Source organism: Anabas testudineus, chromosome 18 (assembly GCF_900324465.2).
Source record: "Anabas testudineus chromosome 18, fAnaTes1.2, whole genome shotgun sequence".
In the NCBI taxonomy this organism is placed as follows: Eukaryota; Metazoa; Chordata; class Actinopteri; order Anabantiformes; family Anabantidae; genus Anabas; species Anabas testudineus.
This window is the reverse complement of record NC_046627.1, coordinates 582,377-596,758: the sequence shown is the minus strand read 5'-3', so window position 1 is coordinate 596,758 and position 14,382 is coordinate 582,377. Positions and strand designations below refer to the sequence as shown.

The window sequence follows — 14,382 nt, the reverse complement described above, 5'->3', positions numbered from 1 at the left end:
TTAATCAGACACGAAAGAAATGTGAATCTACACACTACCCAAAGTCCTCAAAACACGAGATTCATAGCGTTTGGTCCCGTTTTGGTTCGGTACGCGTTCCCACCAGGAGGACCGCACCAGAGTTCGTTAGATGATGCGGATCGAGACCACCTCGTTTTGGGGGTCTCGGTGCGGTTGTTTTGGTGCGCACTCGAGTGCGATTACCGTGTTCACACCGGACAAAACGAACCGAACCAAGAGGGAGAACGAACTTGAGTGCGATTTAATCGAACTAAATCCTGTAGGTGTGAAAGCAACCTTAAAGTGTCTCTGGGAAGTTCAGGGTGCTGGTTTTCTGTCTGGACCTGACCACGAGATTCTTCTGGTTTGTTCTTTAATTTGAAACCACAGTTGGTCCTTCTGTCTCCTGTAGGACGTTCTGGTGGCAGTACGTTGACCTGGGACAGGAGTGTTTGGTGTTGATTGAGGTGCTGGGTTTTCCCCTGCTCCTGGTTCTTCCCAGTCTTCTTTTCTCTAATTCTTAATTCGGTTTGTCTTAAAGGACATGTTTTAAACTAATAAAGCTTCTTGTAGCAGCTCTAGAACTCTTTTATCTTCTGTGTTGATTTAATGAGAAGCTGTGTAACAGATTTTACAGTAAGATCCTGATAATACTGGAAATACCTGGTACGGTGTCAGTGTCTGAACCAGACAACGAGTTCACTACTGTAACCATGACAGCAAAGGTCTGGAGCCTAATGTGGTTTGATGAAGACCGGCTGAGTTTAGCATCGTTTGGAGGAGCAGAATAAGTTGAAACTGACAAAAATAAGAAGAAATATTTAGTTAATAGTTTTTAAAAAACGAACTAATGACTAAAATGATGATTCTCCTAGAAAAGATGTCAAATAATTTGACCATGTTAAACTAACGTGTGTCCTGTAATTCGCTTCACAGGTGTCTTCACACCTGGAATCAGTCAGTCTGACTATTTAAAGGGTGAAACGTGGTCACTGTGCTGTTTGGTATCACGGTGTGAACCACACTGAACATGGACCACAGAAAACTACAGAGTCGTCTCAGGAGGTTAGAAATAAAAAGACAGACACACATGTTAAAGACTGTGAGACCATCTACAGCTGCTCACAGTTTCTGACACAGGGTTTCTTAAATCTCAAGACTATCAAGGCATCCTGGAGAAAACCGTGCTGCCCAGTGTGAAACCTGAGACAGCTGGAGCAGTTTGTTCATGAGGAGTGAAACCAAACACCTGTGGACAGGTGTAGAAACCGTTTGACTGAAGTGAGCAGCTTCAAAAGTCTGATCGACTAAATATGAAGTTCATGGAACCAACATTTAGTCCAGACCGGTTTCACTAGTTAGTTTTTAACATGGTTCTGTTGAAGCACAACTAAAAAGCTACGTCTGATTTTAACGAGTACAGTTTTATTTGTTATTAATTTGTCAGTTTCAGGTTACTTCAGTGACCTTTGTGGTTTTTCTCTCTTTAATTCAAGGACACCAACAATTCTTCCTGCGTCTATGCAGCTGATTATAACACGTTTTTATTTTTCTGTTACAGGGAAACTTCTTTCTTTTTATTAACCACAGCAAAGAGAGAGACGGGTATTGATGCTTCAAGGCTTTATTGAATTACAGTTAACAGTTATCAACATCTTTGTGGATAACATGTCGATGATTAGTCAGATCAAAAAGCTGAATATTAAATTGTAGGACCTGAACAACACGGTGTGGTCGTGTTGCTGTAAAGGTCCAGGGTCACACACATCTATTCAAAGCTAAGGACTTGTTCAACCAAGTCTGTAAGTGAACCGGAGGGTTCCACCTTTGCTCAGGGAGCAGGAACTACTATAGGTTCCCCTCTTCAAATTTCCTTTGCAGATTCCCAGCAAGTCGTGAGAACCGATGTCTTCGTCATAAATTTCCAGTCGCAGTAAATCGTTCACGCTGGCCTTGGAATAGGAGAACTCATTACCCCACACGGGGTTCGCGTTGTTCTTGACAACAGCTGTTTGACCCATAAAGACAGAGTTACAGTACACCTTGACGAAGCCGTCCGGCTTGGTCAGGCCGCTGGAGGGAAGACCGCTGGCCCTCATGTTGTACACCGTCAGCTGGGCTTCAGTGGCAGCCAGACTGCAGAGGACCAACAGGAGTACAGGAAGAGAGGAGGTCAAAGTTCACAGGCTGCAGAGGACCGACAGGAGTACAGGAAGAGAGGAGGTCATAGTTCACAGGAGGCTGCAGAGGAGAGAGAACAGTAGAAATGTGGAGATCATGACACAACGTTAACATTCAGTTCCACCTTAAACAGAGAAATCTGACAGTTAATCTAACACAAACAGGAAAGAACAGCTTCAAACTAAGACTCTGACACTCACTGGATTCTGGACCCTGGTTCTTCAATCACACAGATCACTGCTGGACTGAAGAGTCAAACATTCAGTTATCATAGTGTATTCATAATAATAATATGTAGTATTAATGTAGTTCAGTGCGTTAGTGAAGTGGTAAAATCCCTAAAGAAGAACTTGGAAAGATGCTGAAGAATAAGAACTAATGAACAGAAACACATGAAGAAAACGTCAGTGACAGGTGGAGTCTCACCTGGAATCCTGATGCACGTCTCTGAACGCCGTCTGTCGCTTCATATGCTTTTATAGACCAACACACCTGATATCACCCCCCCACACTCGCAGCCTTCTGCTCACTCAGCGTTACATATAGATATATAAAGCGAGTGTGAAACCAACAGCTGCATTTATTTGATCTTATTAGTTCTTGATTCTTTTTGACCTTTGTCAGCAGTTTCTGTAAAAACTGCTGCATCAAAGTGAAGCGAAGTCCAACATCATGTATCAACGGCTCATTTGGTTGGTTTTACATTTAATTATTTATCAGATGCTTTTTTTTCAAAGTAGCAGCAAAGTATCTAACACAGAGCTGAGGAGTAACCCGGGATCTTTAGAGGTGAGGGGACCACAAGACGTGGATCACTGGCAGAGTGCAGTGAGTGAGAGGGACTGTAGACCTGGATGAGGGAGTTCAGGTACCAGGGCTTTTGTTTTAGTCAGGTAGGTAAAGGTCAGAGCTTTGACCCTGATGCAGCAGCTCCATTAAGACAGAGCAGAGATCTGAACGAGGCCTTCATCAAACATGCATTTCCTGTGGACGTGTGAAGGACAGGAAGATGCTGTGTGTGTGGTCAGGAAGAACCATGTGACTGGATGATGGAGAAGAGCAGAGGACTCATCTGGAGGTTGACTGTGTCTACAGATAGATCAGGTGGAGTAAGACTGAAGACTGAGCAGCAGCTTTTACAGCCTGCAGGGATTCAACGACCTTCAGGAGAGCTGCTCTGTGGAGTGACGACCCATGAAGACGGACAGTTACATGAGGTGGAAGGGGAAGAGGTGTGATGTAGGATAAACCATCTGGAGGCAGCACGGTTTGAACTTTGAACTGTGCCGGTTACTCCCTGCGAGGAGTTTCCTCCTGTGTCTGTGTGGGTTCTCTCTGGGTTCTCTGTGTTCCTCCCATAGTCCAAAGACAAGCATACTCTGTATGTCAGTCAGCAGACAGACTGGAGATGGAGAGGGATGGGTGGAGGAGAATCAGTGGTTTAAGATGAAAAGATGAACATGAGCTGAAAGTTCAGCTTTTATTTGAAGCTGTTCACTAAAACAGAGAAGACAGAACTGTTCCAAACTCTAGATGAGGAACAGTCCCGGAACAGAACCTCAAGAAGAAAGAAAGTCAAGTCAGTCAGCTCCTGAAACCACGAGCAGGTTCTCATTGGTCCCAGTAACAGTAAGATTGATTAATAATATTCATCAACAGCAGTTGTGGAGTTTCACAGCCAGCAGACATCAAACAGCACCGTGTTTAAAGTGGACTCTGGTTTCTGGACACCTGCTAAATGTACTTTTTATGTTTGTTGACACAATAAAAACACAGCTGATATAAAATCTGAGTCTCCTCAGTCTGAGCCACGTCACCGAGTGCTGCACGTGTCACTGAGGTTCTAGGTTCTTACTTCTTAGGTTTAAAGTTGAGGAATCGAGGGGTTAGAACATGAACCCACCGGATCAACTGTGACTTGTCAAAGCCTTTGTGAGTGGGTTCTGATTCAACAGGTTCTACAGAGCTGGATTAAACAGGAGGTTTTCTATTCACAACAGAAAAAAAAAAAGTATTTTAATGAATGAAACAAGGAGTCCGAGGTTAGAGGAGAAGAGAACCACAACAAAGAGACAAACAAAGAGGTGTTGATGCTGAAAGGGTTTATTGAATAAAGCAGTTTAGATCTTTGTGGCTCACAGAGCAGCTGTAAAGGTCAAGGGTCACATCCATCCATTCTAATGACCTTAAAAGCAGAGTCTGTAAGTGTAGCTGAGGGTTCCACCTTTCTTCAGATCCCACTTATCAGCATTGGTTCCCTGCTTGATCTGGACCTGGCAGTCTCCCACCAGCTGACATCAGAACCGACGTCGCTGTCAAACACCCGAAACGTCAGACTGTCGTCTCCTGCGCCTTGGAGTGGGCAAACTCCTCGCTCCAGAAGGGGTCGGCGTTGTTCTTGACAACAGATGCTGTACCAAGGTGGGCGGAGTTACAGAACACCTTGACGTAGCCGTCTGTCACTCCCAAGCCGCTGGAGGGAAGTCAGCTGAGCTTCAGCTGCAGCCAGGGGGTCATAGTTCACAGGAGGCTGCAGAGGAACGACAGGAGACGGGAAGAGAGGAGGTCATAGTTCACAGGCTGCAGAGGACCGACAGGAGTACAGGAAGAGAGGAGGTCATAGTTCACAGGCTGCAGAGGACCGACAGGAGTACAGGAAGAGAGGAGGTCATAGTTCGTGGATTTACAGTTGTCACTAAGTCGTAATATAATTAGAATTCTATGAAATGTTGGGATAATAAATTTAAAACTGTTAAAAAGAATGGAACTGGATTTTTTTTTTCGTTCCTGCTCCATGATAAGTTTTCACATTAACTAATTTACACATGAAGAGTTGAAAACTTTACAAACACACGACAGAAACAAGAGAGAAGAAATAAAACAGTAAAGAACTGAATATCAGGTAAAGTCTCACCTGGAGTCTTGATTCACCTTGATTCTCAACACTAGTCTGCTGCTCCACCTGCTTTTATAGATCCACAGAGTTTCAGTTTTCCTGGATTGTTTTAATTCATCTGTGTTTTAATTTCTGAAAAGCACGAAGTTCAGTGGGAACGTGTCACAGAGTGAAAACCCCAAGAAACCAGAGGAACAAATAGAACTGAGTGAACAAGACGTAAGTAACTCCAGCGTCCTACAACAGTAACGAGGGACGTTACCGTGAGAAATAATATTACTGTGAAAGAATAATGACACAAGGGAACGTGACACGTGGCCTTAATATAACTCTTTATAAATCTAACACATTAATACAGGTAAATATTTCATTTATGATGAAACACCACAGATTTCTCAGTCAGACTCCAGCTGGGCTGTAGTAGTGGTTCCCTGTCAGTAGGTGGCGCTTTTAGGGTAATTAAAACAGTCTCCTACTAATCTACTGAGTGAACAATGAACTGAGTCCCTCAGCAAAATAAACTGTAACAACAATAAGAACAAAAAGCTGTTTCATCAACAAGACTTCAACTAGAGACAGTGAGAACATTTGTTATCTGTGATTTGTTTATGATCCTGAAAAGATAAACTAAAGGAAACTTTATAGAAAGGAGTAAAAGTTCATTTTAAAAACTTGTTTGTACGTTTTTATTACAAATGTCAGATCGAGTGTTTTTTTTTTTAAAGCATATTTCTCATATTAAACATTTCTTAATTTAATATTTTAAATATCTTTACACACGTCCTCTGTGTGAAGCCCTTACATATTGTTGGTGTTATAACATTTCACACTGTTTTATTAGAACCTCCCACAGTCCCGACCTGTGATCGATGGAGGATCCACCGCCCTCAGACGTTTTTCTCTGCATCACTTAATGAAAGAAGCTAAAAATCAGTCCGTTTGTAAAATAATGACATTAAACTGTCTGTGAGGAGATTAACTCCTAATGAATGATTGTTCGATTTCTAACTTTCTGTATAAGCTTCACTTCTCTAGTGATCTGATGGAGACCGGTTTAGATCCTGACTAGTTGTGTTGTTGGCTCTGGTCAGAACCCAGATGAACAGTTTTAGGCTGAAGCAGAGTGTCTCCTGAGTTTTACTGAGGTCATGACTTCATCATCACATTCATCCACCAACTGTCTTCTGCAGACAGAACCAATGAGGTAATGGACAGAACGCCGCAGCGCAGACATGGACCCACTGTCACCATCAGAGCATCGAGCGAGTCCCTCATAAGTGTAAAGGAACCAGGAACCCTCTGTCCTCTAGTTCCTTCTGTGGTTATCCAGACCAAGGACCATGTTAGCATCATCTCTCTCTGATGTGTCCTTTGATGAACACGAGGCAGAGGCATCGTTGAAGAGCATCATTTGCACCAGCGTCACTTTAGCGAGGTTCTTCCAGTTCAAAGGTCAAGCTGAGTTACTGCTGGGCTTTTATTAATGTCACTGTTCCAACTCCCTCGGTTTTGCTCCTGGATCCTGGACTGTTTGTTTATCACTCATCTTCAGACCTCACAAACCTGGAATACAAGCTGCAGGATGTCTTGTGATTGTTAGAACTACTTTACCACAGTTCAAACAGCGACGTTCATTCCAAACTCCACTAACAGCACAGACATTAAAGACAGGTGAAGGTAAAAAGTGACTTATTCACACGTCTAAGGGAACTTTCAGCTGGATTCTGGACTTAATTTAAAAATGAGGTTACATCGCTCCGTGTAACGTGTCTGCAGCCTTTGTCCTGTAGATGCTTCTTGTAAAACCCTGTTACGTGTTTACAGGAAATCTGTTACATGAGTGATTGTTAAAGTCGTGTGATGTAAACTCCCAGTGTGAGGTGCTGTCACAGTGAGGAGGGAAACCCCCCCCCAACAGGCAGAGCCGCTGGTTCTGCTAATTACCAGTCTGGACCACTGGCAACAGACAGAAAACCTAAAGTCAACCTCACTTTTGTTCTGGATGAAGAGTTTAACAGGTTAAATGTTGGAGATCACGGAGAACTATAAGAATTAACTCCTAATAATAAGTGGGTAATAACACGGACCGATGAACATTCATAGTGAACTCATCTCTACTGTCAGACAGACGTCCAGTAGAACAACACTTCACCTTCTTCCTGTTTTCACTGTTTCTGTTGAGACAATCTGACCAATAAGACGAGAGGACGTTCTCATGTAGTTTGAAGTGACGTGTTTTGGTTCATTTAAGGAATAAGTGCTTTTCTTTTAATATCGTTATAAACTGTTGGTTTATTGTCTAAATTATCAATTATTATTACATGAATTCATAATTACTACATTAATCACAACAACCACGGAGAGACAGGACCTGAGGTTTAGAACAGCATGAAGACACCTTCTTACCTGACACAGGTGTTTTTAACTCGTCTTTGAAAACATCCACGTTGCTCAGTTTATTTTCCACGTTTCTAGTTTAAAGTTTAAAGTTGGAGAAACTTTAACAAAGTCACAGAAAACTCGATGAATTTAAAAAGCATTTATAAATATAGAGACAAACAGTTATTCCACATTCAATAACAGAGGTTTCACCAACAAGTTAATGGAACTTTGTGTTTATGTGATTTAATGATATTAAATCTAACTGTAACAGTCAAATATCCTCATTTCAATTCTTATTCTCAGAGAACAAACATCCTGTCATTGAAACCTTAAATCTCTTCAAGTAAAAAACAACAATCATCAGTCTGTAAAAATGTGTGTTTGGAAATGTTTATAATTAATAATAATAATAATTAATAATAATAATTAATTTATATACATATGTATGAGGGCTGGGAAACACTGTAAGACCACATAAGTTATCATAATAAATCTTTAAATATCAGTGGACATCGATGTTTCTAACATTACTATTGAGGATTTTAAAGTTTCTTATGATTCTCCTCAAACAGACTCAAGTGAAATTTGACCACAAATGAACTGAAAATAAAAATCGTTCTCTAATCTTGAATTTTGGTATAAAGGTCACTTTTACAGAAATGACACTGATATTTTATTAAGAAATAACCAGCAGCCTCGGTAATTAAACCAAATTGCAAAGCAGTTATTAACACTGACAATCATTAAACAGAGTCTGTCTGACTCAGGTACAATAATGAATGAGACAAGGAGGTGGTCAGCAGGTCCAGGAGGAGCCGACAGCAGCACGTAAAGAAGAAAGTTAACCCCCTCAACATCAGCTGACGGGGTCAAATCTGTAGTAATATGACTGTGAGCAGCCTGAACACCATACAGGTTGAAATCCTTCCATTTATACAGCAGACGTGTCAGGTAGGAAGTTGGAGCTTTAAGTTTCCTCTGAGGGAGTGTTTGTCTCCATGATTCCTTTTTTTCCAACTAAACTTTGAGTTTATCTATTTTTAAAATGATGTGGATGTGTTTGGTTAGAATTCATTGCTCTTATGTGATTGGCTGATTTCCCCTTATTGCCAGTTTATACAAGTCAGCCACATTTCTATTGTGTAGTATGACTGCGTATAAACATAATTATTAATTATTGATGTAAACACACCTCGAGCACAGATCCGTACAGTACTGTCACACGCTGGTCACAGCTGTGTGGTTTTCTCTAGTGTGAACACGCAGGTGTGTTTTCAGCTGACCGTTTTGAGAGAAGCTTTTCCCACACTGATGACAGCAGTAAGGTTTCTCCCCCGTGTGAACCAGCTGATGTGTTTTTAGCTGACCGTGTTGAGAGAAAGCTTTCCCACACTGGTCACAACAGTAAGGTTTCTCTCCGGTGTGAACACGCTGGTGGACGCTCAGCTGACCTAAACTGGTGAAGGCTTTGTTGCAGTGAACACAGACGTAGGGTTTCTCTCCAGTGTGAACGCGCTGGTGTGTTTTTAGGTTGTTGAGTTGAGAGAAGGTTTTCCCACACTGGTCACACCAATACGGTTTCTCTCCCGTGTGAACACGTTGGTGGATATTCAGGTCACTGGATGTGGTGAAAGCTTTCGTACACTGATCGCAGCAGTAAGGTCTTTCTCCAGTATGAATGAGCTGGTGAGTTTTTAGACAGCTTAATACGGCAAAAGCTCTCTCACAGCGGTCGCAGATGTACGGTTTCTCTCCGGTGTGTGCACGTTTATGGATCTTTAATTTACCTAATCTGGTGAAAGTTGCTCCACACTGGTCACAGCTGTAGGGTTTCTCTCCAGTGTGAGTACGCAGGTGGACTTTTAGACCACCTACTGTTCTGAAGGTTTTCCCACACTGGTCACAACTGTACGGTTTCTCTCCACTGTGAATTCTCTGATGAATCTTGAGCTCCGATGGTCTTGCAAAGGCTTTGTCACATTCCTCACAGCGATGACGTTTGACTATCTTTGCTGCATCCTGTTTCTAAACAGAGAGAAAGAGAGGGGATTTAATCATGTGGACATGGGCTGGATAAAAACAAAAAACACTGTACCAGTTTTAGGACACCTCAGAATTAGGCACTAACTCAATGTGTTGATGCTAATATTGGTGAAAGGGACAGGAAAAGCTGTCTGTCATCAGTTTAGCTTTAATAGGAAAGGCCGTGTCAGTGGATAATGGAACCTAGAGATGTGGTATAAGATGAGAGAGCAGAGGACTCAGTATAGAACTGAGCACACAGCTGAAGTGTGAAGCTCAGTTCGCTGCCTTACAGTAGTCAGAGGTTTAAACGCTGAACAAACAAAACAACCATCTCTTAATTCTTGGACACTTTTTAAGTTAGAATATTTTTATTTTTAAGAATTATTTTTTAGGGAAAATCATTCAAAGAGTTGAAAGATTAATTATTAGACTAGTTTTTAATGCAAGTACAGTTGATTAATAAAAAATTTAGAATTATTATTTGCAGCATTACATATAATATGTATCATTTCTGCTACTTTTGCTGCTTCAATGCTTTACTACTTTAATATACAACTATTTTCTGCATTTTAGTTAAGAATAGTAGCATTTTAAAATTAACAAGTACAAAAACATCTACTAGTTTGTCACTGAAATTTGTCATTTTTCTTTGGTGCAACAAACTAAGGACAAACTTAAAAACTGAAGAGTTTATTAATTTTACACCACACGTGTGTCATCAACCTAATAAATAACCAAGGGAATTTTTATATTTCCTAAGGGTTTAGCTTTAATTAGGACAGTGGGGAATAATGTATATCTAATAATATAATAATATATGATCAAACAGACTGATTAATGACCCTGTAAAGCCCAAACCATTAAATAACTGACAGAAACTTCTAATTCTTTGAAACTGGAGCCTTTATTGGTCATTCTGAACAACAACAACAACAACAAATATCAATTTCTTTGATTTTGTATCATGTGTGATACATCGGTGCTAAAACATTTCTTGAACAAACAAAAACCAACAGAACCGGCCGTGTGGAACAGTTCTGTTGTTATTTTTGACTAACTTTGTTCTTCAACATTTTATTGTTCATGGGCCAGAAAACTGTTTCTGTCCTTGTTCAGGCAAAGATGCACGCTGCACTTCACTCAGTAGACATGAGAAAAGTGGTCTGTGCAGTGCTTGCATCTCTGTCTGGTTTCCCATGTCGGGAAGTGATCGATGCCATCCCTTATCACATCAGGGGCATCACAGTGGATTTCCTCTTGCGTGGGGGAGTTGGTGTTGCTTCTGGAGAGGACAGTGGTCTGCCACACTTCTTGCCCTTTCCTGCGCTTGTGAGAGAGGTGGCAACAGAAGCCTGAACCCTTGTCAGGGGCAGGGGTTTCTGGCTGGTTTTTACTTTTTCCAGGTCTCTTTTGTAGCGGATCCAAGCATTTATTAGTGCCACTGTAACCGTGTGCCACCAGATGTACAAGTACCATCTTCGGGATCTGAAGTTGTACTTGTAAAGTGCAGTTAACATGTCGTGAAGGTCCAGTCCTCCCATGAACCTGTTATATGTGTCAACGATGGCTGGTCTGGGCACCATTATGTGGCTTTTGGCCTTCCGATCCCAACGCTTCACATTGCCAAGTGGTTCTATGCCAACAAAGGAGGAGATCAGGTTCACAGCTTTGTTGTCAAACCATCTTACGACGATGACGTCTTCCTGTGACTCTGAAATCCAGAGACCCTCTACCCTTTTTCTTCAAGTCTTCCTCATCCATCAGTTGGTTGTTCTTCAGCCTGTTCATTCGGACTGTGCCTATGTAGTAGATTCCTCTTTGTTTTAAGTGCTCCACCAATGGAACTGATGTAAAGTCGCTGTCTGCAAAAACTTTGTGATTTTTTCCTGCTGGAAGAGTCGAAGTCATTTTCAGGACAACGTCTCCACAAGCACCAACATCAGACTTCTCTTTGTCAGGATGCTCTGCCCCTGGGCACACGTCAAAGTCATAAAGATAGCCACTTTGTCCGGCACGTCGCCACATCTTGAACCCCCATCTGTGAGGTTTGTCTGTCATGCAGCACCGTAGATGTGATTTTTCTTTGAAAGGCACCATGATTTCATCAACAGCATGACATTCTTCAGGGGGTATGCTAAGAAAGCGTTGACGTAGTTGCTCCAACCATGGCCTCAGTTTCCACAGCTTATCTTTCTTTGCATCTTCAGACACATTGAGGTTGTCCTGGAAGTGGAGGAGCGTCAGCAACTTCAGGAATCGACCCCGTGACATCAAATCACAAACAGCAGGGTACCTCGTCTCCATTTCCCAATAATCTTGTACCCTGGGCGTCTGATTTAACCCCATGTGCATGTACATACCCAGAACTTGCTCCATTTCTTTGACATTAGTGTTCACTGGTTTTCCATCTTTCTGCTCACTGTTCAAGTTTGTTTCTTCTGAAGTTTCTTGGAGCATTTTCTCTGTCACAAAATCTTTAAAATACATATATGGTGTCCAGGTACGCCTGTCTTCAGAGTTTTCATCAACACATTCCTCAAACTCAACAGCTGGAGTTTCAAACCTTTTTTTTTTTTCCACTGTTACTCTTTCCTTTTCACTTTGCTGCTTGTTGACTGGACTGGATTTGTTGTGTCCTCTTCTGAAGCTTCTGGATCTTCCTCATCATCACTGCTATCTGATTTTTCCTCAATCCTTGCAGGAGGAGTCCATTCCTCCTCGTCATCATCATCATCTTCCCCTAGCTGCTCCATGTCACTAGCATTACCGTCCAGAATCATGTTCGTGGCCTCTTCAACACTGTGATATCTTTCCATCTAAAAACACAACACAGGACCACACAAAAAAGATTATTGTCTATATTTGGTGTAATTTATTAAAAACCAGTAAGCTAAACGTTAATAGCACATAAAGGTACCATAGCAATCATCATCATCATCATCATCATCATACAAGTTGCATGTGCTAAACTTTTGCTCCAAATTTATGCAATTTAAATTTTGAATGAGCTAACTTTAAAAATAAAATAACTACATGCAATAAAATGATAATCAACTGATTTAGAGTTGTTTGACCTTATAAATCCACATTTTCAACACAGTTGAAATATTAAATTATTTCACATTACATCAGTCAAGTAACTGTTTGTATTGAGGTTTAACAATTTAAATGTTTTTCTTACCTTAACCTTTTCAAAACTGACGAAGTTCTTCCTTAAAAAACACCCGTTTATCTTTCCTGAAATCTCTCAGTCTGGCGGTGTCACTGGAAAGTGCCATGGTTTATTGATTACTGCCCTCTGGTAAATTAATTACTGCCCCCTGGTTAATTAAATACTGCCCTCTGGTTAATTAATTACTGCCCCCTGGTTAATTGATTATTGCCCCCTGGTTAATTAAATAGTGTTAATTAAATACTGCCCTCTGGTTAATTAATTACTGCCCCCTGGTTAATTGATTACTGCCCTCTGGTTAATTAATTACTGCCCCCTGGTTAATTAATTACTGCCCCCTGGTTAATTAATTACTGCCCTCTGGTTAATTAATTACTGCCCCCTGGTTAATTAATTACTGCCCCCTGGTTAATTAAATACTGCCCTCTGGTTAATTAATTACTGCCCCCTGGTTAATTGATTATTGCCCCCTGGTTAATTAAATAGTGTTAATTAAATACTGCCCTCTGGTTAATTAATTACTGCCCCCTGGTTAATTGATTACTGCCCTCTGGTTAATTAATTACTGCCCTCTGGTTAATTGATTACTGCCCCCTGGTTAATTAATTACTGCCCCCTGGTTAATTGATTACTGCCCTCTGGTTAATTGATTACTGCCCCCTGGTTAATTGATTACTGCCCCCTGGTTAATTGATTACTGCCCTCTGGTTAATTGATTACTGCCCTCTGGTTAATTGATTACTGCCCTCTGGTTAATTGATTACTGCCCTCTGGTTAATTAAATACTGCCCCCTGGTTAATTAACTACCTCCTGGTGTAATATCCATACATTCCCTGTATCTGATTGTATACATTGGGTTTTTAACAGAATAAATCTCACACTGATGCTGTAAACAGCTCAAAAACTCGTGTATCATATATGACAAGTTTGGCGTCTTTTATTTTGAAATCCGGAAGTAGGTAAAGTGGTTTCATAAAACCACATATCGGTTCTTAGCGGACAGGAAATAATGTGAGACTCTTATTTTTTGCTGTTCCGTCCCTAATGTGACTGACCTCAGGATCCGAGGGTCCAGCGGGGTCCTGGGTCCAGTGGTTCGGGTCCTGATTGTGGTCCTGTCCTCTGTGGCTGCACTGGTCCTCGTCGGCGGAATCCGGGTCCTGGTCTTCCTCCTTTATTATGATTTTGTAGCAGTCCTGGACGGTGAAATCCGGGTCTTGGTTCTCCTCCTTTACATGTCTATGGTGGTGGTCCTGGTCCAAACCCGAGTCCTGGACCTCCTCCTTTACTACGACTCTGTAGTAGTCCTCCCTCAGTCTGCTCTGGTTTAGGTCCCGGTCTATGAAATCCGCGTCCCGCTCTTCCTCCTTTACCGTCATTTGAAAGTGGTCCCCCTCCTTCGTTTCGCTCTTGCATCGTTCCTGGTCCGTGAAGTCCGGACCCGGTTCTCTCACCGAGTCCATGATCCGTGTCCGCCACGTCGAATCCAAAATGTCGCCTCGTGTTCTCGCGATGGTACTGAAGTCTCGCGATATCTAGGAGAGTGGTAGAGAGGCTGACGTCATCAGAGCAGGAACCACAGCCCACCAGGTCCAGGTCTGATTTAGTCCTGGTAATAATTCATAATTCATATTTTAATATTATGAGAAGATAAAAATCATAATAAAAGAAAAGTCCAAGAAGAAACTGATGTTATGGAAACAATCGTATGAATGAACGGGTCTC

The 14,382-nt window shown here is 41.6% G+C and overlaps 2 protein-coding genes across 2 annotated transcripts; both read right to left on the bottom strand.

Moving 5' to 3' along the window:
• Window positions 1-1,790: 1,790 nt before the first annotated feature.
• Window positions 1,791-2,177, bottom strand: LOC113168658 (protein C2-DOMAIN ABA-RELATED 9-like; the record flags this gene model as incomplete). Its single annotated transcript, XM_026369700.1, has 1 exon — window positions 1,791-2,177. A coding segment is annotated over one exon (387 nt), but the record flags the coding sequence as incomplete, so codon positions are not given.
• Window positions 2,178-7,601: 5,424 nt separating this feature from the next.
• Window positions 7,602-14,176, bottom strand: LOC113168434 (zinc finger protein 664-like). Its single transcript, XM_026369452.2, has 2 exons — window positions 13,713-14,176; window positions 7,602-9,484 (listed from the first exon to the last, which is right to left on the bottom strand). Exons 1-2 carry the CDS (start codon window positions 14,118-14,120, stop codon window positions 8,678-8,680), a joined length of 1,215 nt encoding a protein of 404 aa, XP_026225237.1. The 5' UTR covers window positions 14,121-14,176; the 3' UTR covers window positions 7,602-8,677.
• Window positions 14,177-14,382: the final 206 nt, after the last annotated feature.